This window comes from Ursus americanus, chromosome 33 (genome assembly GCF_024610735.1).
Source record: "Ursus americanus isolate L20-20 chromosome 33, mUrsAme1.1.p, whole genome shotgun sequence".
Classification (NCBI taxonomy): domain Eukaryota; kingdom Metazoa; phylum Chordata; class Mammalia; order Carnivora; family Ursidae; genus Ursus; species Ursus americanus.
The window spans coordinates 4,133,147-4,159,611 of NC_142159.1; the positions used below are offsets into that span (position 1 = coordinate 4,133,147).

At 49.2% G+C, this 26,465-nt stretch overlaps 2 protein-coding genes across 5 annotated transcripts in view; one reads left to right on the forward strand and one right to left on the reverse strand.

Moving 5' to 3' along the window:
* Window positions 1-1,313: 1,313 nt before the first annotated feature.
* Window positions 1,314-10,140, reverse strand: NCDN (neurochondrin). Of its 2 annotated transcripts, XM_045782593.2 has the most exons (8): window positions 9,904-10,140; window positions 9,563-9,630; window positions 8,550-8,690; window positions 6,498-7,466; window positions 5,468-5,709; window positions 4,666-4,890; window positions 4,144-4,286; window positions 1,314-2,850 (listed from the first exon to the last, which is right to left on the reverse strand). In XM_045782593.2, the coding sequence occupies exons 2-8, from the start codon at window positions 9,593-9,595 to the stop codon at window positions 2,414-2,416; spliced, it is 2,190 nt and encodes a 729-aa protein (XP_045638549.1). In that variant the 5' UTR covers window positions 9,596-9,630; window positions 9,904-10,140; the 3' UTR covers window positions 1,314-2,413. The 2 variants fall into 2 exon arrangements, with proteins under 2 accessions (XP_045638549.1, XP_045638550.1); XM_045782594.2 differs by lacking the exon at window positions 9,563-9,630.
* Window positions 10,115-26,465, forward strand: part of KIAA0319L (KIAA0319 like) — an 88,670-nt gene continuing 72,319 nt past the window's right edge. The window contains exons 1-2 of one of the 3 annotated variants that reach the window (XM_045782590.2): window positions 10,115-10,238; window positions 13,274-13,443. In XM_045782590.2, coding sequence (XP_045638546.2) covers window positions 13,302-13,443 — 142 coding nt within the window. In that variant the 5' untranslated portion in view covers window positions 10,115-10,238; window positions 13,274-13,301. Of the gene's footprint in view, window positions 10,239-10,358; window positions 10,585-13,273; window positions 13,444-26,465 lie in introns of those variants that run through there. The other 2 variants (XM_045782591.2, XM_045782589.2) reach the window with 2 other exon arrangements.

The following is a 26,465-nucleotide window of genomic DNA, read 5'->3' on the forward strand; positions in this document are numbered from 1 at the left end:
CCCACTGGTCTGACCTCATCCCTCTTCACACTCTCTATTGTAGCAACAACGAGCTACTTGCAGTTCCGAAGCTCGCATGCCCTTATACCTGCTGTTCCTCTGCTTGTCTACCTGGCAAGCCTCTCCTCGTCCCCAGGTCTCAGAGCAAATGCTTCCTGGGCTCTCTCAGACTTACTCAGCCAGGCTGAGGGGCTCCTCATGCTCCAGCCATACTTTGCTCAGACCCCCATAGAAGCAACTGACGACCCCTCTAGGGGCTGATGCCTTGTCTGTTTCCTCTCTAGATTTTAAGCTGCTTGACGGCAGGGTCCATCTTTTCATATTTTCCCCAGGGAATCCATGCTAAGAACATGACTTTCAGTACATCTAATAAATAATGTTCCTCTGTCTATGCATAGTCAACCAGAGAGAGGCACGCTGGACATGCTCAGTAAATGCTTGTTGGCTTGAGGGCCTACCTAGAGATGTCTGCCAAGTGTGGGCTGGGGGCTGGTCTGGCTCCGGTCTGACAGCTTTGGCTCAGGCCTGGTGAAGCACTGGGTGCTTGGCTCCAGTCTCCTGCTGAAGCTCTCAGGCCCCTTCCCCTTCTCACTTGGCATAGAACAGAGGTCAACAAGGGTTCCTGGGTGGCTTGGTCAGTTAAGTGTCTTTCTTTAGCTTGGGTCATGATCCCAGGGTCCTGAGATCGAGCCCCACAGCGAGCCCCACGTTGGGCTCCCAACCCAGCGGGGAGCCTGCTTCTCCCTCTTCTTCTGCTGCTCCCCCAGCTTGTGCTGTCAGATAAATAAAATCTTAAAACAAAAAACAAAAAACAGAGGTGAACAGCTGGTTGCCTAAAAGCCATGTTTGGCCTGGAGATGTTGTTGGGGTAGCAGTGATTTCATTAAAAAAACAATTACCAACATTCAAAATCAGATTTTGCATAAAAATGAGGGTTTCTGACTAGTCTGTAAAATTGGAGGGTGTGGCGGTACTACTTGGTGGCCCTCCATGTCAGAGCCCCAAAGCCGCACCAGGCCTGGCCCCTCAGCATCGGGGTTTGCCGGCCTGCTCTACAGGTGCAGGGTGGGCTGAGGAGTCAACGGCCTGCCCGGTCTTGGCTCTGGCATTACTAGCGCATCACCTTGAGCCAACCTAAGTGTCTTCACCTGCAAAATCAGGACAATGCCTGTGTCACAGGATTCTCGGACAGGCTAAATGGAAGAACACTTGTGAAATGTGTGTGGCAGGGCATGCGCTCAGCAAACGGTAGTTGTGAGCTGCTGGAGTCTGGAAGGAAGACAGAAGGTGCAGGACAGACCACACAAGGACCATCTTGTCACCAATGAACATTTATTGAGTGTCCGCATGTGCACAGCTTTGAACTTGGCGATCACAGAACGCACTGGGGGAGGGAAGGGGGAATGGAAGCAAGGGATCAGGTTCGGGGGAGGGTCCCCCGGGGTTTGTAAGAAAGGTAGTCCCTGCCGGAGCCGCCAGTCGCGTCTCTCTGCAGAGAGGAATCGTAAGCAGGGGTGGGAATTAAAGCCAGGCACCACGATGGCGATGGGGTGCAATCACTAGGGAAACATGCGGATTCTGGGGAAGTGTCCCTCCTGTTCCTGGCTCCAGTCAAGCCAGATGGCACTAGGGGGACAGGGATCAGATGCTCAGGTGTCCAAGCAGGGATAAGGACAGGCAAAATAAATAACCCCCCAACCCCCATCGTCACTCTGTTGCAACATGACACAAAAGCTTAGAGGTCAGGGCCTAAGGACCCCTGGGTCCCCTCAAGGAAGCTCAGGTGGAAGGAGGTTTCCCCACCCCCACACCAGGCCTGTCTGCCTCAGGATTCCCTGGAAGGATGGGGCAGTTCAGACCCTGGGTCACTGAATTTGATAGGAAGAACTGTGATGTCAGCAGTCTGAGCGGTCTGAGTCTGCTCTCTGCCCAGGGGGCCAAGGACAAGAGCCAAATGGCCAATTTGAAGGACGTGGACCTGGGAGGCTAGAGGGGACACCACAGCCTAGGGGAGCCCACACCCTGGCCGGCAGGGCACATGGACTGAGGCAGCCAGCTCCTGCCAGCCCTATCCCACCCTGGGGCCTCCCTCCTGTGGAGGTGTCTGACAGAGGGCACAATGACACCCAGTGCCCCCCTCCCTGGGGGCTGCTTTAACCTTCCCCGGCCTGGCAGGGACAGCCACGTTGATTTCCAAGCCAGTCCCTGCCCCCATGGGGGCCCGGGGGGCAGGACGCAGTTCCTTACACTTGAGGGGTGGGCACCGTGCCCTTGCCCTCAGAAAAGCCAGACAGCTGGGGTGTTTGGGGGGGGGAGTTGGGGGAGGGGGTCCAGTTTGGGGGCTTCAGGGAGGATGCCTCCTCCCTCCTTCCCTCGCTGCCCACCCCCGGGTCTGTCCCCAGTGGACACCCGCTCAGGGCTCCGACAGGCACTGCTCCAGGGCGGCCATGCGGTAGTGGCTGGCCGTCTCCTCACCCGCCTGCAGCCGCATGGCCTCCCGGCACAGCCGGTTGGCCCGGGCCAGCTCCACCAGCACGCCCTGATAGGCGGCTACCATCTCGGGCTTGACGGAGTTGGGGCTGACGCTGCCGAGCAGCTGGAGCAGCTCCTGCGGCCAGCGCGAGCGCAGGGCGGCGGGGGCCAGCCAGGGCAGCAGCGGCACGCAGCCCGTGAAGGCCTGCATGCCCAGGAACCAGAGCTCCTGCAGGTCGGCCCAGATGCCCTCGTAGTCGGGGGACAGCACCAGCACCGCCTGGTCCGAGCCGGGCGTGGCCCGCGCCACGTGCGACTGTGACAGGAAGAGGATGGCTGCGGCGAAGAAGCCTCGGGAGGCCGGCGTTCCCTGAAGCGCTGGAAGGCAAGGGGGGAGGGCGCGTGAGGTCTGCGGGCCGGCTGCTCTGCCAGCCCCTTACTTTCCTCTTTTGTGCGGACACACTCCGGGAGCCGAAGCATAGCCTGCTATCAGCCTGCCTGGGCTCACACCCTACCTTCGACTTCACCGTGTGACCTGGGGTAATCCCCTTTCCTGGCTCTCGTTTACTGACTTGTAAAATGGGGCCAACATGCTAATCTTAGAAATCCATTGTGAGAATTAAACGTAACCATCTTGGCACACTCAACGTCAGGGTCAGCCCTTCCTGCGGCCAGGGTAGCCACGGGAGCACCGCCCAGGCCTGGAGAGCTCCCGGCGAGGGCCGTCGCACCATTTGATTCTTGGGCCAGAAGAGGGCGCCAGAGGGGGCCCAGGAGCTGGTGATGGGGCTGGGCTTACCTGCCACGCAGGGGCTCATCCCTGTACTGCAGACCCTCTCCGGGAGGCTGTCAGTTCAACCGGGTGGCATTTGTGGTTGAACAGCACGGGGGCTCTACTCAGGGGCTGAGGTGACACAGCCTGGGACTGAGGGAGCTCAGGGCTACAGCACAGGGGCAGCTCGGGGTCCACTAGGACATGCTCCCTTCCCACTGCCGGGGGGACCCTGCTGGGATCCCGCACAGGGAACAGAGGCAGCTGAGGGTACAGGCTCGTGACGCCCTGTTCCCGGGCATCTGCTCAGCTCCTCCAACCTGACAGATGGGGCACAGGGAACAGGCGGGGACAGAGGGACCCGAGCAGACACCCACGGCCGAAGTGGGAGACTCGGAGGGCGGGCAGGGGCTGGAGGGGACACCCCTCCCCCTGCACACAGCCAGAGCGAGGCAGGGCTGCGGGGAAGGTCTGTGCAGAGCAGCACCAAAGTGCTGAAGACTGTCACGAGGGAGGTGAGGCGTTGAGCAGAGAAAAACCTCAATGGGAGGAATCAGGTTTCTGACTCAAGGCCTGGGTGGGGGCGGCTCCACCTTGAAAACACTGGATTCAGACTCCCTGGGCTGCTGGGATTCCAGGTGCCTGTGCCTGTGCCGCTGAGCAGGCCTGTACTTACACCCACCAGACCTCGCCTTAAAAGTCTTCAGAAGGAAGAGAATGTTATCACTTGGGGAAGAAGGGTGGGGTAGGGTGGGGGATGGAGACACACTTCAGAGATTTCCGCTCGACTGGAAAATTCTGTAAAAGCATTCCCTGAAAATGGGGACTTATGCCCGGAAGACAACAGGTCCACCCAGGCCTTTTGTCCCTATCCATGAGGACGGGGTCCCGGGGCTTACCTGGAGAGGTGCTGAGGAGCCGGGCCATGAGAAGGCCCAGGGTGGCCACATTGGCAGCCAGAAGCAGCCTCCCCTGCTGCTGCACTAGCGCGGGCAGCGACGTCATCAGGGTGTTCATGAGTGATGTGAAGCAGGCATCTCGCCTGGGGAGAAAGGCAGGGAAAGATGGCGGAAGGGGGGTTGACTGAGCTAGACCAAGGCCTGGGAACACCTGGGATGCTGGGCTCCCGGTTTCACCAGGCAGGGTTTGGCAAGAAACGAGGCAGCAGGGTTAAGAGTTAACTTTGGGCCCATTCATGACCTCTGGGGAGCAGAGACTGGCTTAGGGCTGAACAGGTAGACATGCCCAGAAGGGTTCCAGACATGCCAAATCCTTGTGTGGGGTGGCTCTGTCTATTCTGAGAGCCTTTCATTCGAATACTAATAGGAACCCATGGGCACAGGGAAGCAAAGTCGAGATGGAGATCAGAGGCAAGTCTGAGTAGCCCCCCTTGCTTCCTCCAACCTCCTCCCCGGCCTCACTTGATCAGCCCTGGTGCGGTGACCACAAGGTTGAGGAAGATGTGACAGCAGGTCTGCAGGCCGATCTCCACGCTGTCAGGCAGCACTGAGGTATCGTGGCCCGGGGATGTGAGTTCCCACTGCTGCAAGAAATACTTGCAGAGAAGTGAGGGGGCTCCCTCCTTGATCAGGATCTCCCGGGGCCCATCTTCGACAGTCAGGTGGCACCAGCCGGGCAGAAGGAGCCTGGGGGTGTGGAAGGAACAGATGTGTAAGGGGTAGGGACAGATGCAGGCACAAAGGATTCCCTTTTTTGGGGCATCCCACCTGAGAGAAATGAAAGCAGGGGAAAAGGACCCAGCCTTGTAGGTCCCGCAGAGAACGCACACGCTGTGGGGCTTCCCAGGCCTGGGCTCAAACTCGGGCTCTGCCATGTGGTGTGCGTGTGGGCCAGTTACTCTAACCTTGAGTCTCGGTTTGCTCATCCTGAGGACGCGGATGAGACTTCTGGCATAGATTTGCTGTGTGGACCGAATGAGATTGTTTTGGTAAAGGATAGAGCAAAATGCCTGGCGTGTAGTAACTGCTTGATAAGCACAAGTTCTCTCTTTATAGACAAATGTGGGCTGGGCAGGTAAGACTTGGCTGAGCAGGAGTCCTGCGTGAACAAGCCCCCCCGAGAAAACCAGAAATAATCCTAAAGGAAATCTCATGCCCCAATCAGGAAGCCTGGCACAGACCAGTCTGGGGGGGCAGGAGGTGTCCCCCTGTTACACTTTTCTTTAGAACAGTCTGGCTGGACAGACTCTAACTACAAACTCACCGGAGAGCATCCCCTGGCCAGGTGGGCCCTGGGGTGGTGGGGGAGATGGCCAGGGTGGCCACCTGCTGGGAGAGGTCATTCGCCTCCTCGGCCTCCTCGTAGAGGGTCTTGGCATAGCGCACAAGGAAGGGCAGCAGCTGGCAGACCTCCTTGCGCAGGGATGAGGTCTCCTCGGCCAGCCAGGCCCCCAGGATCCGCACCGAAGCAAACACAAAGGGCTCCTTCTGCTTCTCTGGCCCCACCTGTTGCCACGGGACCCCCGTGAGATGGAGCAGGACCAGAGACCCTCCCCGGCCGGGACAGCATGCCAGCCAGCCTAGGAATAACAAACCTGCAAGGGAGTTCTGGCCTGTGAGCCCTTCAAAGGGAGGCCCTGTGCACCCCGCACCTGGCGCATGGTAAAGACGCACCCAACAGGGGCCGGGCACAGAGCAGGCCCTCAGGGCATGTCTGCTGAGGGAACTGACTTCAGACGACACGTCCCCACACTCACTGGGACTCGACTCGGCCCCCCCACCTCTAAAGTATCTCAAGGCTCGAAGGTAACTCACAGGTCCAAAGCTAACTGAATACTGCCTCTACAGCAGCTCTGACCTGGGAGGAGTTAGCGGAACCGCTCCAGAGGCCAGGAACCAGCAGCCCTGCTCCTTTGCCCGGCTCTGGTACCAGTCTGTACGGGCAGGTGCGTGAAACAATGCGAGAGGTTGAGCCGAACAGACTGCTTCGATCTGCTGTGCGTGTGTACTGGGGGGAGGGCTGTGAGTGGGAAGTCACTGTGTTGTGTGTGTGCGTGTGTGTGTACTGTGATGGGAGTGCACATATGGTGTGTGGTATGGTGCTTGTGTGGAAGCTCGGTGGGGGGGGAGGGAGGCTCGGCCACACTACTCCCGGGAGCACTACAGGATCAGCCCTCAGAGTGGGCATCTTGCCCTCTCCCGTTACACTGCCGTACTGCAGCGCGCGTCCCCCCTTTGCCTTGCCTTCCAGCCCCCCGCCACTAGGCTCCCTCTGTGGGCCGCTGGACCCTCACCTGCTGCAGATAGTGGATGACAGCCCCGATGGCCTCCTTCATGATGCTCACGAGCTGCACCTTCTGTGGCTCCTTGAGCAGCGACTGCTCACAGCGGGTGCATTCCTGGATCCCCAACTCCATGAGGGCGTAGCAGGCGGTCACCACATCCTCTTTTACTTCTGTGCCTGTCTCCTCCAGGGCCAGCCGGACCTCCACACACGCCAGATTCACCAGCAGGGCCAGGAACTTGCTCCCGGAGTTGCCCGCTGGGATCCAGTCGGAGCCGCAGGCGTGTGCCAGGCGGGCTGCCAGCTTTAGTGCGGGGTTGCGCTGCCAGGAGCTCAGCTTGCTGCCCAGGATGCGTGCCAGCCCGGCCTGCAGATCCCGGAGGCATTCAGAGGGCACGGTTGTCGGGGGCAGGAAGAGGGGTAACAGCTGGCAGAGCTCAAACTTGCTGGCATCCTCGGCTTTCTGGAAATCTTCACTGAGGCCCCGCAACACGGCCAGGAGGTCAGGCTCCGCCTCCTTCCAGCACTGGGTCTCAGCAGCAGCCAGCAGCCCCACTAGAAGTGCCAGGGCCTGGTCAAAGCCATAGCCGTGCCCCAGGTATGCTTGACACAGGGCAGACACGGTGCCACCAGCAATGAGGTGCCGGGGCCCACGAGGTGTGCCTGCCACAGCTGTCAGGCACTGGTACGTGTCATCGATCATGGAACGGCGAGCAGCATCATCCGGATCCCCCCGGGCAGTGAGGAAGGTGCTAAGGATGGGGATCTTGTTCAGGACCTGGGGATGGGCAGCCAGTTCAGGGTCACTGCAGAAGCAGGCTAGCAGGGCCACACCCAGGGCTCGGAGAACATGGTCGGGGCAGCCATCTGGCGCCTCCTTGGTGGTCAGGAGACGATTGGGGAAGGTGAAGCCTACAGCATCGAAGATCCGCCGCCGAGTTTTGGCATCGATGTCACCTGCTTTGACTGCCTTGGTCACCTAAGGGGGGTATGTGCTATCAGCAGGATGAAAGGAATACTGCCCACTGCCCCCTGGGGTGCTGACTGTTAGCAAGATTAGGTCATGCAAGGGGACTCGCTCTGGGGTCCCGAGGTCATTTCATCCAGCTCCTTCCCTCCCGTGGGAGCCGGATGGTTGTGACCTCTGGGATCCCTCATCTGTGATTATCTCCACAGAAGGGAGGTCCAATCCTCCTCAACTACTTGTCCCGCTGTTTCATCACCTGGTCATTTGGGAAGTTCTTCCTGATACCTAATCTAGATGCCGACAACCTGAGTTGGGTTTAGAGCTCAGTTTAAAATCTCCCATGGATTGAGGGTCTCACCCTAATTGCTCCCCCCAGAGAAGCCTCTGATCCATTCCCGCCACCTTCTCAGGGGAAATGGCTCCTGTGTCTCGCCACTCTGCCTGTCAAAACATTTCCCCTTACATTTCACCTCAACACCTCCTCTGCTGCAGTGTGAGCCCTTGACTCTGGAGCCTTCTCCCTGTTGCCATGGCAAACAAGCAGCGACTGTACTCCCTCCTCCCTTCACCCCCCACACATCAACCCCCCCCCTCCCAGCACTGCAGCTCCTGCTCTGCTGGCCCCAGCTTGGTTCCTCCAACAGGGCTAAGCCCCAAACCAGCATCCTCACCCTCAACCTACCTACTGCCGTCCCGGCCATCCCCTGGGACCCCTTCCCAGTGACTTTGAGTTCTGCTACTCTCTCCACCCCCAGAGTAACCATCTCCAGCCCTCCAGTACTCTGCAGTAGTTACTACCTGCTGCTGTCACCCTATGAGTCAGCTCCCATCTGCTGCGGGACGCCCCAGAGAGCGGACCCAGGCAGCCTCCTCCAAGGCTCCCAGGGCCCCGAGCCTTATTCACCCCCATTCTCCCCTTTGCCCCCATACTCAGGGGAGCAAAGAAGAGTCCAAAGGTAGGCATCTGGGGCCTTCTTTGGTGCCTCCAGGAATGCCAGCACCACCTATGTACCCCTTGGGGACTTTCTGTTCCCATTCCTAGGGGGCCCAACCACCCAGCCCTTCCCACCTCCCAATTTTCAGTCAGTTCCTTACTAGCAGCAGGGCTGCAAACTGCTCGCTGTCATTCTTGGCCTCACGGAGGGCTCCCAGGTAGCGCTCCAGGGTGGGGTTTCGGCTCTCTGCCTGGTTCAGAGCTGGCTCGCAATCCGAGGCCATGATGCCCGCCTTGCCCAACTGTGAACACAAGAGGGACTGAGCATCCCTCTGCAGAGGAGGGGTGGGGGTGGGAGTGGAGGATGGAGGGAGGGATTAGCACAGAGGGAGGGATCAGGAGGGATGGGTTGCACAAGACTGACCTCCCTTGTGGCAGCCCCGTAAAGGCACTGGACCCTCGAGTCCTTAGGGATGAAGAAGGGACCCTGGTCCAAGGTCACCTCCAGAAAGCGGGAAGGAAGGACCACGCACCCCGCTGCTCAGCTGGACAGCTCTCCTTACCAATTTCCCAGGAGTGGGAGGGGGCTGGCCCCACTGCTCAGCTGCCCCCTGGCACCAGAGGCCTGGTTTTATCTCCCTCCACCCAGGCACACCAGGAGGGAGTGGTGAGAACAGACAGGAAGGAATGGAGACATACATGGGTGAAGTTCGATTATCCGGACACAAGCTGACATGAGGGAAAAGGGCATCCTAGGTTTCCCTTCCCCTCCCTTCTCCAGAACAGGCAGAAGACAAGCTTCAGCAGAAGTGAGGATGCAGGCTGCTGACCAGGGAAGGCTTGGAGACCCCTCTGGGGACCCCACCCCTCCAGCCAGGGCTCTCAGTCGCCCCCTCAGGCTCCTTGCCTCCTCTCCTTTCCCTCCCTCGGGCAGAAGCTGCAGCAGCAGCAGCAGCAGCAGCAGCCGAAGCAGCAGCAGAATTAACCCTTTGCGTTCCCTCTCCTCGCCCTCCCCGCCCCGCTACCAGCCTGTGGATGCCGGCAGGGGCTGGAGAAGCAAGAGGGGGTCCCGGGTAGCTCCCAGGACAACGGAGAATCCAAAAGCCGGATAATCGAAGCGGGGCTGCTGAGATGGGGAGATGAGAAGGGGAAGAGGGTTCCTGGCGGTCACCACCTGTCCCGCCGCAGCCAGGTCACAACACGACATTGATGAAGTCACGACAGGGCGGCGATGAGATCACACTTCACGATGGCGCGGTGATGTCACGGAGAGATCACGGTAAAATCACGACATGGACAGCCCCCAAAGATGACAGGGCAAATTAAAAAATATATATATAGGTATATATTGAAAAGGGCTGTGACAAAATGGAGTCTCGACAGGGCACGGTGATGTCGCGATATGGCGCGATGGAGTCGCGATAGGGTCCCCGGGGTGTGTCGGCGTCGATCAGCGCCGGCTCGGCGAGGCCCCGGCTGGGATGTAGGGGAGGGCCTGAAGGGGGCTGAGCTCACCAGGCTGCGGCCCCGAGCGGCGAAATCTTCTCCGAGCGCGATGCTCCGGGAGCCTGGGGCCGCTGCTCACGCCGCTTTGCCCACTCCCGGCTCCAGGAGGCTGCAGCTCCACCCCCACCCCCGCAGCGCTCTTGACCAATCGGCGGCGGCTTCACTCCGGGCTCTGGCCAATGGCACGCCTGGGCGCTAAGCCGTAGGGGGTGCTGCCGTTGCCGCCATCTTGCTTGTGGGTATTGCCCGAGTCTGGGGCCTGGGGCTCGCGGAGGGCAGGCGAAGGAGCAGACTTCCTGTGGAGAGCGGGAGGCGACAGCCTGGGGGCCCAGGTTCTTTCGCTCGTGCGTAGTTCTGTCCCTCAGCACTGCCCCTCCTCCCCCTCGGGCTCGCGGCTGGAATTGAGCTTCCGGGGAGGCGGGGGGGGGGGGCTCAGGAGGGCTGCTTAGCATGAAGAGTGTGTTTCCGGGTTGAGCCCGGGAGGTGGGAGGAGGCGGCGTTTCCGGCCGCGGTCGCTGTCCTGGGAGGCTGAGGCGAGAGGGAGCTGTCCGGGTGGGGAGCCCGCACTACCTTCTTCCTTTTCCTCCTCCTCCGGGTGAGGGGAGCGAAGGTTTGGGCCCCGACCCCATGGACCGGGAGGAGGCGGAGGCCGCCGAGAGCCGGGGCCCCGCTGTGTGGCCCTGAGCCCCGGTAGGTGGCCGGGGGCGGCTGGCTGCCAGGCCGAGGACCACGAGCTCAGGGGAGGGGCAAGCGGGACGGGCTATTTCTGAGGGTGCGCTGGCCGGGTGTTGGGACCCGGAGGTGGCGCTCCTGGCCCGGCTAGGGCAGCCAGCTGCTTCTGGCTTTTTGCAGGTGTGGAGCTCGAATCCCAGGCTGAACCTCGTTTCTCTTGGGCCCGGGCCTGGTCATGCAGCATCCTCCATCCCTTGACAGACTGACCGGGCTCGGGGCTCCGCTGTCCTTCCTCCCTAGACTTCTGCAGCCTCGCCCTTAGCTGCTGTCTCTTGTGTTTGGTCTCCCCACCAAGATAGAAAGTTGATGCAGAATAAGGGGGGCGGGGCTGAGCACGATGTGTAAATTACCCTGCGAAACCTGCCTTATTCCGGACTGAGAAATTTATTCCCCAGGGAGGGGTTCTGTGGTGTCTGCAGTGAGCGCAAAGGTGAAACGAAGGAAATCAAAAGAGAACCTCAGGCGGTTCTAGGAAAGCTTTTCCTTCTCTCGCCTCCTGGTGCTTGTGCTCAACCGACCGTAGATGCAGTTAGTGAAGAGAATTAGCTGACTGTCCTTGTGCTTTCTTCTGTGATTAACAGACTGGGAGCTAGGAACAAATTGGGAAGACGACCTCCCAGAACAATCTGTTCATTTTTCCAGCTATTTGGAAAACAATGTCTGCAAATATAAGCAAAGTTATTCATGGCAGTCTGTTCTGTAACTTTCCCAAATATCTTGAGACTTTTTTTTTTAAAAGCTTTATTCTTGATTACTCATTGCAGCTGAATAGGCTGTTGCAGACTTGCTCTGTCCTTGTTCAAACATATCTTATCGCTGTGTACATAAATGGAGTTCCACGTATGTAGCTGACAGACTGAACTATGATACATCCCCCATCAACCTGAAGTATTAAGTAAACATTACCCCCTGCTCTGTCTGAACAGCTGCTGCAACAGAGAGTGCTTTTATTTCGGGTGTACTTGTAACGCCCTAAATGCCAAAACTATTGCAAGCTTTTCTAGACTTTCGTTTGTCAAGTATTGTGGGGGTGTGTGTTCTCTCCCTGGGTTTTTACCCTTTGATTCTATACCGAACCCTTTGGATCTTGGTGATGTGTTGTTCTTGCCTCTGGTCAGCAAGGCTTTGACGACCCTAGCAGTAATTTGTGCCTTTAGGCAATTGTAGATTTATTTCAGAGGCATGGCTTGTTGGGAGTTCACATGAAAAGAGCTCTGCTTCTCTCTTATGCATGGCTTGTAAGACATTGCACTTCTAATCAGCTTGCTAATTCAATGGTGTTTATTACTCCCATTTTCAAAACCTATTCATTTCTTTTATGCTTCTGTCGCCCACCTGTCACGCTATTGATGACAGGTGTTGAGTCACTTTGAGTTTAAAATCCTTTTGTGGTAGGCAGAAATGTGTTGGGTAAGATCCGTACACACACACACACACACACACACACGCACATGAACACTCGCTGTTCCATCTTGGGAGGCTAGAGAAGTTGCTGGATAGACTTTCTAACTTGGGCTCCATTTCATAATCTCTTGAGCATGTCACTGGCCCACACATCTTTCAGCTCCCTGCTCCCTAGTATACAACTTCAAAACTACTAGAAATCAGAATGGATGGAAGTGAATGAGAAAGAGTTCCTTCAATGCTTGAGGCTCAGTGAAAGCCTTTTCTTGGGTAGGCTGTACCTCAGTTTTACATCTGTGTGTGCCTGTATCTATTTCCTGGTATTAGTCAATATTGATATCCAACCCATGTGATGTCAATCTCCTTGTATGCTGGCTGCGGTTGGGGGTTGGAGTCATTTGCCACATGTGGGTGACAGGTGCACATTTAGGACAGAAGAATTTTAATTGCTTCTTCAGAACTCAACCAACCCTCATGATATTGCCAAGATTTATATAATAATTTATACAATGTAGGGAAGTTGTATAAGAGAGATGAAACAGATGAAAATAATTTTTTTCTCTGGAAGGGACCTAAATTATCCAGCTCCTAGATTCCAAAGTAGCCAGCATAATGTCTAGCACATAATAAGGGCTGTGCAAATATTTGTCGAGTGTATCTATGAATTCGAGTCAGGAATTGCAAATGATTCTAGCGATCAGGAAGGTGACGTCGAAGTGTTACTTAGATTTTTAAGATCATAGTGGTGGGGCAGTAGTAAACTGGAGAGTGCATGTGTTTCCTAAAGATAGTCACATGAAAATTTTTTTTAAAGCACAGCTAGACAAAACTCTCAGGTGCTCACCTCTGGTCGTCCAAACTCATCATAGATAAGAGTGTTTGGTCAAAGTCACAAAGCTATTAGTAGCCCAACTGGAACTCAGGCTCAGTTCTTCTTTTCTTTGGGCTGGTGCTTTTTCCATTCTTCCACACAGGTGATTTACTATTAGCTTAGAAAATAATAGAATGTAAAGTCTTTCAGTTTTACAGTGGGTTCATTTCATATCCCTTGCTATGTTTTTATCCTGATAATTATAGGCTTCGTCAAGGCTCAGGTTTAAATTTTACGGGCAGGTATGAGCAGTGAAAGACAAACTTGAAATTTCTCTTCCCCCTAATCTGTCACATTCTCTAGCACTCTACATTTCCAGGAATCAATTATTAATTACTTGGCATATAATTTCTTCCCTTTTTGTCTTTATAGTGAACTGGTTCCGCCTGTCTGGAAGGCCATGGAGAAGAGGCTGGGAGTCAAGCCAAGCCCTGCTTCCTGGATTTTTTTTGGATCTTGTTGGCAGATATCCATGAAATGGTTGAGAAGCCTGTACCTGTTTTATACTTGCTTCTGCTTCAGTGCTCTGTGGTTGTCAACAGGTACCATTTTCTTCATAGATTTAAGATATAAAGGGCACTCTTTGTGAATCAGTTCATATTAAAGACTAGTAGGAGGCAGAAAAGTAATCTGCTCATTGACAGAAATGGTCATCCTTTTGTGTTTTGTTTTAAGATTTTATTTACTTATTTGTCAGAGAGAGAGAGAGAGCGAGCACACAAGCATGGGAAGTGGAAGGCAGAGGGAGAAGCAGGCTCCCTGCTGAGCAAGGAACCCAATGTGGGGCTCCATGTGGGGCTCAATCTCAGGACCCCAGGATCATGACCTGAGCCAAAAGCAGATGCTTAACCGAGTGAGCCACCCAGGCGTCCCAGTGGTCATCCTTTTGGTGGACACTTAGTTTGTTGGGTTTATTTGTTTTGGAAACACAATTAAAATTGGGTTCTTTTTTGTAAAGAGGGATTGGCATGATCATTTTAAGATTTGGTGAAGGTGTAATGAAAAGAAAAACATTTGAAAATTGGAAAGACCTGGGTCCTGGAGCTGGATGTTTTTACTTAATAACTATGAAACCTTGAGCAAGTTACCTTTTGTCTGTGAAGAAGGATAAGATTTGCCTCACAGCTTGATATGAGAGACACTGTAATTAAAGTGTGTTCTACAGCCCTGTGAACATAGGTGCTTAGTAAATGATACTTTGCTTCCTTTCCTTTCCTAAAGGAATCTTCACTTGTAGGAAGAATGTGTTCCTTGCTTTTTCTATAGAAAGGGGTTATGCTGATAGATTTCATAAAGTATGCTTTCCTCCTAGAGATTATTTCCCCAAGCTAGAACCTCTTGCCAGGAAAGAGTGTGAAGAAGGTTAAATTTCAAAGAGTCCTCTTTCTTTCTGTCATTTCTTTCTTTCAATTCTTTTGTTGACATTGTTCTTCTTGGAGTATGGAATGTGAGAGAACAGCAGTTTCAGAAAGACTTCTCAGTATCCTGCCATTCTGGGCAGTGACAAAAGCCTTGTGTTGTAGAGTCCACTGTCTGGGATAACTAATCAGCCTTTTGCTCCCTATAAATCCATAGATTTCTGTTGCTTTCCTAAAGGAATGGGTGGTCACGATCTAGAGAATCAAGTAATTACTGTATTTAGCAATTTCGGTAACATCAGCTTTGGGGTTTTTGTTGTCCTGCAGTGGTGGTTGATGATTGCATAATTATAGCAGTGAAAATTGCAGTTGACAGAAAGCTGACCTAAATGTTTTTTTACCCAGATGATGCTTTGCTGGGACAGCTAACTATTTCAGGCCAACATTTTATGTAAGATCATTTGTGTTAAATAAGTAACTGATTTAGCACTATCAGAGTAGGAAAATCGCATTTTTTGAAGAGTACCTACCAAATACCAGGCCCTTGGTTATAAACATTACATATCTTATCTCACCGAATCCCCATGACAATCCTAAAACAGATAGTTTTAGTCTCATTTTATCCATAAAGAAATTGAGGCCCAGAGAGGCAGAATGACTTGACCAGGATCACACAGCAAGAACACAACAGAGCCAGGAGTCTAAATCTAGGTCTGTTCACTCAATAGCCCGTGCTGTTTTTCTTCTGCTACTCTGCCTTCCAACCACAGGTAATCTTTTGGAGGACCAAAGACAGTTTTTTGCATTGAATCATGATGAGCAGCTTGTTAGTTGAGGAGTTCCACGTACAGGGGAGGGAGAAGCATTTCTGAGTATTTCTGTATTTGTAGTGCAGCCTTGGTTAAACGGAGTACTGTGGGTTCACTGGGCTAGGCTTTAGTATCCCCTCAGCTTGGTGCTTAAAAACACCAACGGTGAGCAGATTGAGTATAGAAGTGCAAAAGTGGTATTGTTGGGAGTGGTTCTGGCGGGGATTAGATCACACCAGTTTCATTTTAGAGAAGTTTGAAGCTTCTGCCATGGAAGAACCAAGAACCATGTGTGTTCAAACTGAGGGAACATGCAGGTAACATATGACAGACAGATTTCTTATATATTTTAACTTATCAGAGCTTTTTCACATCAGTTTTTTAACAAACGTACTAATATCTTAATAGAAAAAATAAACGACATACAAAGAGAGAGAAATAAGAAATTAAAATGATTTGTAAGCATCTAAAAAATGTACGTTCTCATTACTAACCAAAGAACTGCAGATTAAATTTTTTTTTAAATTGAGTAATCGTGGTGCCCAACGTGGGGGTCAAACTCACAATCCCAAGATAAGAGTCCCATGCTCCACCACTGAGCCAGCCGGGTGCCCCCAGAGAACTGCAGATTAAAATGAGAGATCTTTGTTTAGCTTATCATATTGATGAAGGTCAAAGTAAATATATTCAGTGACGCCTGCGGGCGATGTGGTTGCCCTCATGCTGTGCTGGGAAGTTGGAACGGAGAACTTCGGGCATAGGTATCAAGATCCTTAAAAAGTTAATATCTTTTGACCCTTGTAATTTCCCCTTTAGGAATTTATCTTAAGGATATATTGAGATGGTTGTGAATGAGAACATTCATCAACACTCATTTATTTTATGTTGCAAAACATTGCCACAACCTGCCCAACAGTAGGAGCGTGGTAAGATTGTGGCATGTCCACATGTGAAATATTATCCAACTTCAATTCACAGGTTAGAAGACTAAGTACGTGGGAAATGCTCTTAATGTTCAGGGATAAAAGCAGGATATACAACTGCATATTCACAATGGTGCCCATTATGTGAAAAGAGAAAAATACTTTTATATAATAGAAAGTCTGAAACAAGATACATAATTAAATGTTTATATATTTTTTGAATGGTGGAATTATTATTTCTGTATAGTTTTTGTGTTTTCCAGATCTTTTTTCTGTGTATATGTATAACTTTTTTTAATAGGGGGGAGGAAAAAACCTACCTGAAACCTGAAAAGGCAACAACAAAATAATAGCAGCAAAAACCTGGCATTGGCAGCCTGAGTCAGTTTTATCTACTTGTGAGTTTGTTTCATTTTTAACGGAGCTTTTAAGATTTCTCTAATAAAATACATTCTTGATTGTTTGCTGTTGTCATTTAGCTTATGGATTGTATGCATTATTCCTGAAAAACTAACCAAAGTAAGGCAGCTCCCTTGTAATTCCTGTTTACCACTTGGCAGTTTACTCCATCCCTAGCAGAACCCTAGGCACCCACTGGTTTATGTACAGTGGGCTTCTTTTTTATTTCAACTTCCGGGTTCAGCGCCGAAGCCCACCGCTAGAAAGCAGTCATTACAATTTGTCTGACAAAAGATGCTCTGTGTTTTCCTTATGGACCATTGAACCACTGTTTTTCTGTTTAATGTTATTGTTAAATGGCTTAAAAATAGCATTTTGGACTTGGGGATTATCAGTATCTGTAGACGAAAGTGAGGTGACTCCAAGAATTTGGAAAGTCCTGCAGTAGATACCAAATTCTTTTTTTTTTTTAAAGATTTTATTTATTTATTCGACAGAGATAGAGACAGCCAGCGAGAGAGGGAACACAAGCAGGGGGAGTGGGAGAGGAAGAAGCAGGCTCCCAGCGGAGGAGACTGACGTGGGGCTCGATCCCAGAACTCTGGGATCACGCCCTGAGCCGAAGGCAGACGCTCAACGACTGAGCCACCCAGGCGCCCCTAGATATCAAATTCTTAACGGCAGACGTTTTGCCTGTTTTACTTATACTAGGTATTCCCAGCAAGTACTGAGTGTTTGGCAGATAGTAGGTTCACCATAAAAATATTTGTTGACTGAATAAATTAATAAATGAGAAATAAGGGAATTGTTCTTTGAGAATTAAACTTTAACATTAACATCATCTGTCATTTGAGAGTTTCAAATTAACACACTCAGAGCAGAGGTACATGAAGCTACCTTAAGGAGACACAATGCCTTTGAGAGAAACAAAATCGATTCGAATATTCACAAATATGCTAACATATCTAAAGAAAGAATATGTACATCTCAAGAGTTCTGTCTGCATGTGTGTGGGAGGTGAGAGGGCCTGAACCAGCATTGGAAACCTAAACCATGAAGAGTCACAGAAGCTTCTGTAGGCCTAAAGCTAACAATTGGCTATGAACACTTGTACTGATGTTCCCCTGCTGCTGGGAGGTAGATTACACAATGAGGTAATAAGTAAGTTCAGAGAACAAGTGTTCAATTCAGAACCAGTTTTTGAGAACTTACTAGCAGTCTGGTCCTGGGCTAGGAATGAGGGTAATAAAGATCAGAACAACACAGTACACTTCCTGCCCTGGAAGAACTCCCAGTTTCGTGAGGGAGATGGATGTTTAAGACCTGTGCCATGGCAGGTGAAAAGACAGAGGGACGCAGTGCCCTTCTCTGTTTCCCTTCCAGCCGATGCGCTGCACTTTCTAATCATTCTTCCCTCACTTCCCTTGTCAGCTTGTTCTTTCAATGTTTTGTTCTTCAGCGTTCTGTTTCTACCCTTTCTTGTCTCACTCTTTAGTGCTCCCCCTGAGCAACCTCATTTTTTCTCACAACTGTAACCTGTGTGCTCTTGACTCCCAAATCCATAGCTGTTTGTTTACTCCTTTCCAGAGCACACAGCCACGTATGTCACACTTTTCCAACTGGATGTCTCCCAGCTACCTCTAACTTAATGTATCAAGACCAAACCCGTGGTCCTTTGCCTCTCTTCCTTCTGTATTCCCTATAACAGTGAAAAGACCACCTCCACTTGCATTCCGAGGTAGAAATCCCTGAGTCATGCCACACTCCTTTCTCTCCTCCACGTTCGAATCACTGTTCGTAGAGTCCCGTCTCATGCTTCCATGCAGAGTGCTCTGTTCCTCGGCATTTACTGTTAACTGTTCTCACTGAGGGATTCTGATGCAGGTAAACATAAGCTCCTTTCTGACATGTTCCTTGAGGCCCCTGGTTTGAACTTACCCTTTATGTTCTCGTGGGGTCTGTACATCTCTCTTATACCATGCTATATACTGTGTGGTTTTAGGCTGTGTTGAGGGGAGATTCAGAGGAGGTCTTGCTCTAAAGTGTGGTCCTTAATCCTAAGGTGAGGCCTTTCTGGTGTCTGCCGGTCTGTGGTGTTCATGTGATTTCTTTGCTCTGGCAGAGTCAAGTTCCAAAGTGCTCTTTTTCCTGCCCCCCCCCCCCCCAGCACTGCTTGACCTCTAGTGATTCTGTTTCCCTCTCAGCCCTGTAACATCTACTATCTAATAAACCTCGGGTCTTGCCCTGTACCTTTACATTCTAGTCCTCATCCTGGCAGGGAACCCTCCCAAAGGACTTCTGGGGCTCCCTCTTCTCACAGCTCCTTCCTCTCCAAAGTCTCACCACTCCAGGTCTAGCCGAATTCAGAACTCTGCTTCCGGGGCTCAGTGAGACCCCTGTGTTCTCTTCGGGTTCCTGCTTTTGGTGCTGTGATTGGGAAGTTGTCCCTTAACAGAGAACTGGGCAGTTGTAGGGCTCACTTCAAGTTTCCTCTCTCTTGGGGATTGTAGCCTATACCGCCTGTCATCTCCTGAGTAAAAACACTTGTCTGTGTATTCTGTCCAGTTTTATAGGTATTTACGGTAGGTGGTGAGTCTGGTACCAGGTATGCCAAGGAGTAACCTCTGTTCTAAGTCAGTAACTTAAGTAATCCTAGCAGACGTGGCTGGGAGTAGACAGCTACTAGGATTGATCACTTATGTGTCTGCTTCATTAAACTGTCTTAATCATAGTTACATACCTAGCATTTAGCACATAGTAGGTGGCAATAAAGGTTTGGGGTTAACCTGAAGATAATGCTGGAAATAGCACCACGTTGGAATATACATGTTGAGAATTGTTCTTTCCTACTCTGTTTTTCAATCTGGGCTCGTTAAATGGGCACGTCACTTCCTAGGAGGGAAACAGTATTTGGAAGGTAATCTTTGCTCTTTTTTCTGCCTTTGTTCTCTCCCTGAATGGAAGAGTGATTTTTTCCTGATGGGTGAGATTGGAAAAGAATCCAGTTGTATGGAATGGCCAGTCTTCAGGATTGGCATGTGCTCTCTCCCTGCCATGCTCTAACTGGTCTGCCCATGCCAGGACAGCCTGCATGTGTCCGATTGGCTAAGTTTAATTAAGTATTAGAAAGCCCATTTGTGACTACATCTAAGCTGTGTTCTCCAGTCATCACTTATTTTAAAGATGATATATTTTTTTATCTTAGTGAGCACACATGCAAGCAAGAGTGTGTATGTGGGGGGAGGGGCAGAGGGAGAAGAGAATCTTAAGGAGAACGTGTGCTGAGGGTGGAGCGCCACACTGGGCTCAACGTGACAACCCTGCGATCGTGACCTGAGCCGGAACAAGAGTCAGATGCTTACGCGACTATGCCACCTGGGTGCCCCTATAAAGATGATATTTTGATCTCCATTTACCTCAGCCGTATTTTTTATTTTTTGTTTTTTATTTTTTAAGTAATCTCTACACCCAACATGGGGCTTGAACTCACAGTCCCCGAGATCAAGAGTCACCTCTATACTGACTGAGGCAGCCAGGCATCCCTGACGTATTTTATTTTTTAATTAGTCCCAAACGCTGGGTGGGACCCTCAACTCCCCATAGAGACTGCAGATGGGACAAAGGCAGCTTCTGGTTTAGCAAGAAGTCTTTTCCCCACTAGTTGTCATTCTCTTTTTGTTCTCATAACTGCCTGCATTTGCCCCTGGCAGACAGAAGTCACCTGAACTCAGTTTCCTCCTTTGCCCCTACCCTTTGGTTGTACTTGAGGGCTACAGTACCAGACAGACCAAGTGGTATCTTTTTCTTTTAAGAGAGTAATATATTTTGACCATGCATTGGTTGTTACTTTAGGAGAAAAGCATTTTCAGGAGACTTTTTAGGGGGCATTATATCTCTGTTCTTCTTGCTGGGCTCCTAATTTAAGGTGGATGACTAATGGAATATATCTCATAGTGATGAGCCTTCAGCAGGAACTTTCTCCTGCCAAACTGTCCTATATTCGTAACTATATTGCTGTACAGGAAGGTGATAAATTATTAATCCTAAATCTGTCTCCTCAGATTGTAGGATAATGACTTGAGTATATGGCAGCTGGAGAAAGGTAGAGTTTTCTGGTTGTTAACACAAACTGTGCAAGCTTTTTGATTCTAAAATTCAGCTAGCATCGAGCAAGTCTTTGGGATCTTGTTATATCACAATTTAATTGACCTAAGATCAGTGAATATCCTCTAAAATTAACCTCTCTCCCAGTGAAATGAAGTAATTGTGTCTTGCTTAAACACTCTTCAGTAAAAGATAATCATTTTAAGTCTTGCTGTGTATCTTGGAGTATAATTTTGGTGGGTACTTTTTGCCCTTCAGAAACATAATGCAAACCCAAATTTATTTCCTAACTTGTGTGAAGTGAAGAGGGATAAGAAAATGGCATAATTGGGCAGTAAATCCAATGTGATTTAAAAGCTGTCTGAAATGGACTTGCATCAGGAATTCCTCAAGGGAGGGAATAATAAAAGTGGAGGGATTAATAAAAACAAAATAACAATTGCAGGGCCAAAGCAAGCCTTTGGGCTGATTTTGGAGATTTGCATAAAAATCTTACTGATTGGAACATCTTCCAATTCGTGGTATCGTGTGGAAATGGTAGGAACATGATCCAGAACTGTGTGTGTGGTTAGTGTTTGGAGTCTCAGATGAGTACTATTGAGAAGTTCGGGTCAAAATGCGTAGCTCTTGGTTTGAGGGCTTGCCTTTTCAACTTTCTTTCTGATCTTTCATCCAAGAGCTTCATTAAGAAAAGTCAGCCTGTGTGGTTAAGATCCTTGAGCCACTTTTGATTTCAGGCAGGAATGGATAAATTTTAGAGAGAAGTTACAAGAATGGGTCTTGACTACCTACCTATTCATCAGCCAAGTCCTGGTTCTCTCATATACTGGGTGGTGTTTCTGAAACCCAGGTTTCTCATCTACAAAATGAGAATGACAGTATCTCTCATAGGATTGTTCTGAGGACTAAATAAAATGTTGACACAAATATTTCACCTACTCCCAGGTGCGTAAATAACAGTTCAGCAAGTGTTAACAGTAGTCATTATAAAATGATAATGTAAAATCCTATTCGATTAAACTCTTGTCTAACCCTAAGATGACTCAGTGGGCAGCAGGTTTGAGGTCTCTGCTAGCTTCTTTTACCTCCGCCCAGTGGATCTCAGTTCCCACATTTTTTTAGAAGTAGAATGCAGGCAGGCAGCTGGCCTTTCTGCATTGTCAGGAAAAGGAAACCTCCATTCATATGGCTTTATAGGCCCGAGGTTGGTTGAAGCCATGCCGTGACAGAATGAGCTATCTTGTATGTTTTCCATACTTATAACATGCCACTGAGGAGCAAGACTGACTACTTGTTTCCTCTTTTAGCCAGGGAGACTTTTCCTCTGGAAGAGGACTCTGTTATGCTATCATGACAGCATCTGGCCCTCAGCCACAATTCACTTTCCCCCAAACTGATGATGTACCCATGCTTGGCAAGGCCTTGTGCTAGGCCTGGTTATTGCTTTGACTGGGGCTGATTCAATAGCACTTTTGGATATTGTGTCTGAAGTAGCTTGCCAGAGTTAGTCCCTTCCTTTGAAATACATTTATTGTGTACCTACAATCCTAGGCATTAGAAATGCAGTGGTAAGACAGACATGGTCTCTGTGCTCCTGGAGCTTGCAGTGTGGTGATTCCTTTGCCATTCCTAGGGAACAGGAAATCTCTTTGAAAGGGATGGTGTAAACTGGTATCAAGTTTCCCTTGAAAGAGGCTAATGCCTCCCTAGGGTCCCAGGGTAATTCAATGACAGTGGAAACCCAGTCTTCTCTGCAAAATCCTAGAAATATAGGAGACAAGGCAATTTGATGTCTGGCCTCAATAGAGTGACCTTCTGCTAAGAATTGTGTAGGTGAAGCTCCTGTCTACAGTACAATATGTTTCCAGCTTTCCTTTTTGATCCAGCCTACTCTCTCCACCATTAATAACCCATGTCCCCAAATAAGCGGGGAGGGTGGTTATCTGGAGATTTGGGAAAGTGCGACGGCTGCAGCCTTTACCTCTTGGAAGTGTTTGTCCTCTGGTGACTTCATAGTAAGTATTAGATATACCTAGCCAGTCAGCTCTTGAAACTCTTCTGCATCAGTGTGCTCCTGTCTTTTTGGCATCAGGTTGGTTATTCAGACCCTCTGGTGAACGGTTCCAATGCTTAGCATCAGGCAAGCACCAAATTCTACAGATTCTGAACTTCTCTGGTTAATCACAAAAAGAAACTAAAATACCTTAAGATAAGCAGGAGTTAAGAATGTCCCTGAAGGGTGCATTAACCATCACAGACACTGTTCTAGGAGAAACAAAAGCATAGAGGAATGCTGGCCAAGGCCTATCTGACCCCACCAACTGCAGACTTCCGCTGCGGTGAGTGCCCGGTATAGCTCACCCCAGTTCCCCTTTTCAAACCCTCCCAGTGAATGACAGGATTTTGAGGAATGCTGTCTTTCTTCCAACTGGCTTCACATTATGCTTTGATTCTAATCCAGCAGCACATTTGCGTTTGAAATAAATGTGTGCTCACGGATTCTCTCACTTTTAGGTAATAGGGGGAACGACTGGTATTATCAAACCTGGGAGATGGGGAGTTTATATTGATCTGGTTTTCCTTCTCTACTCTAATTTCAGATTCAGACTTAAAATTTTGAAAGGACTGGCTTTTCAAAGAAATGACTCCTCTGTTTGCGTCTGTGTGTATCTGTGTTGTTTGTGAGAACACAGCTCCGTGTTTATTGTCCTTAAGTGGGGGTAACCTGAGTTAGCTGGAGGCTTACGGAAGTGGGCCAGGTAAAATGAGTGAGTCTTAATCAGAATAAATGGAGAGAGAAGCTGAAGAGCCCGATGCCATTTCAGAAAGTTGAGTAATCTGCATCCTGCTGGGTCAGTCTGTGGCTTTTAGCCCGAAGCAAAACAGCCCCAAGTGCAGGAGCAGTGCGGAGCTCTCCCCTACCTGCGCGTTCTGTTTCAGCAGTCTCTAACTGCTCATTTCAAAATCGCTCTCAGCTGTGCTCTCCAGGGTATGCTTATAAGCCGCACCCTGACATTTCTCACAATGCACTTTTCAGATAACAGGGTGAATTTTCATGTTACCTCTTCTGTGAAAGGTTAAAGGGAGGGCTTGGCCTCTCAGCTCCGCTAAGCAGACCTTGAGCAGGGTTGTTTGCCCAGGATGGTCGAGGCAGAAGCAGAAGTTGTCTGGCCTTTCCACGGAGACTTTCACTGACAAGCATACCCTCCTTTCCTTTCCACGCTGTTTTGATTGAGCTGTTTCGCCTCCACTCTTTCATACTTCACGTGGGGGTTGCTGCCTTGGCAGCATGGCTGCCTCTGTCAGTGGGGAGGACAAGGTAAAGAGCGAAGGCCCTGTGTGTGATGTGTTTTCAAGGGTTTTCCTATGTGTCTGTGGGGAGTGTGTGTGTGAGACACACATTTGGATATCCTTATTGCCCTGCTCAGAACTAATGTCACTTTTGAAGCAGCAGAGTAATATTGCTGTTTTACAGATGATGATAAGAAAAGGCCAGTTTCTCTGTGGCTAGAGGGAGTCCATACTGGATGATTTGGTAGTGAGAGGTGTTGACCATCTTGCCCCAATTTTTATTTCTGTCAGGAGATTGTGTATTACAATGAATTTGAAAATGGAGGTATAAGAGAAAGACACTTGTAAGTACATGTCACCAAAATGAAGTCTATTAAGGGCCACATGACTACAGTAAATAAACCAAACAAGACAGATTATCTGAATGTTGGTGCTGCATTATGTTGATGACTTTAACTAGATTACACTTTCCTAATATTTGTGATCCCTAGTTCTTTGTATGCATTGTCTTATATTCAGTGCCTTAAAATATGCTTACTGCATTTTTAATACCTTCTCTAGATTGCTTAATTCAAGTCACTTAATGATAATTAATATCTAGGTGTTATGTACATACTGTAGATATATACAATTCAGGTCAACAGACAGGGTCTCCAGCTAAATAAAACCCAGTTCCTGCCATCAGAGAGTTCACACTATGGAGGCAGAGATAGATATAGAAACATAAAGAAGCATGATAAATTCCAAGATATGCCATGGGAGCACAAAGAATCGGGCAGGGAAGAGCTGAACTCTGTTCTATAACAGGCTGGTGAGACAAGTGATATTCTAATCCCTTTGAACTTCCTTCTCCCAGATTCATTTGAAGTGGTTTTTAACCTGCAGAGCTCTTTTCACTTCTTTATCTCAGAGGGAGAGGTGGAGAGACGAGTATGTACAGCTCTGTAAAGTCTGGAGAATAAGAGCCCTGAGAAAATTATTTCTGTACAGATACAGATTGGCTTGGATTTAATTTAAATAAACTGGCTCTCAGAAATTCTAAGAATACTAACTACTCACACAGTTTTGCTTTCATTTACACACAGATGAGAAAGCATCTGTAGCTCTGCATTTTATTTGCTATAAGCAAAAAGTGGTTTAAGATATTTAAGTATTCGAAGCTTGGTTGTATTGAGTCCTCACATGTCCCAGTTCAGCCCACTGCAAGGTGGTGTGTTTTTTTTTTTTTCTTTTTTTTTTTAGTGACACTTACATAATTCTCCAAAAAGAGAAATTTTTAATGGATAAATTGACATAAACTTTTCCTTTATTGGCCATATCTGCTGAAATAGCACTTCATGGTTTGCTCTATTATTTCCTTATTTCCTCGCAAGCTTACTGCTATTTTATTTAATTTACATATCTCTGCCACAGTCCTCTAAATGACCTTCTCTTGAGAAAACCAAATCAGCCAGCAAAAAATTTTAAAAACCTTCCTGAAAAACAAAGCAGTGCTCTGATTCAAGGTTCACTGTGTGGGTTTCCAGAAAAGGTTGGTATGATTGTGACGAATGCAAATAATTTATCAGCCCTGCAGTCAGAGACAGCAGTCAACTGCAGGTTTTTAACAATAACATCTATAAGTGGTCCGTATAGGGAATTGCTAGATTCATCACATCATACCTGGGGGCTTTCTCTATAGAAAAACAATTTCTCTTTAGAACCACTTTTATGTACAGGACGAAGTTTATCTGTTATCTTCTGATACCTGTGCTTTTTGAAGTACAAAGCCAGTGTTACTTAGAGAGGTGTGGGTTCCTTCATGCTGTGGCTTGGAGGCGTGCTCTTCTTGCTGACAGCATTCTCCAGTCTTTTAGTCATAAGGTGGTGGGAGAAAAAGCGAAGCAGGAGGTTCTGAGTATGTTATATGCAGCCGTATAACCCCCTAGTTACACGTTCTTTGGTTTTTGTTTTTTTTTTTAATCATTTGCCTCCATTCTGCCTTTAAATATTATAAAGCCCTTGATGACTGGATCATTTTTGGTGACTTTATGGCAGGAGAGCTATTTTCAGCTATACCAGTGTTTTGATATTAATACTCTTACTTCCTGCTTGGTTGTGAAAATGCCTTTGGACTAAACTTTAACAGATAGGTCTTTGAAACTTAATAGCAACTGTATCCAATTAATGCAAACTTTTGATTTTTTAAAAGGTATCTGGTAGAAGCTAGAGGCATTGACTGGTTTCCATCTTTTCCACCTAGGTGACCAAAACTTTGAGGAGTTTTTTCTTTTCATTCTCATCAGTGCTCAAAAGAAGGAAAATTGAATGGCTCTAGATGTCATCCATGATGGGTGGCCGTTTGTCTAGGTGAACTGGAAACCATTCTCCACTGTCACTTTGTTCAGAAAGTTCTGTGGTGAAAGCCTGTCTTTCCTTTCAGTGAAGTGGAGTGACCTGAAATAGCTCGGGGAACGGAACTTTGGTTGGTCCTTTCATGAGCAAAGATTGCTTTGTGATTTGAAAGGATTTTTTAGTTTAGGCAGGAAAGGCTCTTTTCTAGCTGGTTACATTAGAGTCAACAATCTCTTCTCAATCCATTTGGCTGTTCTTCCATTTCTCTTTTGCACATCTCATGCCTCCCATTCAGTGCTCTCTTCAATTTAATTCAGAAAGCCATTTCTCGTTTCTTAGTGAACTG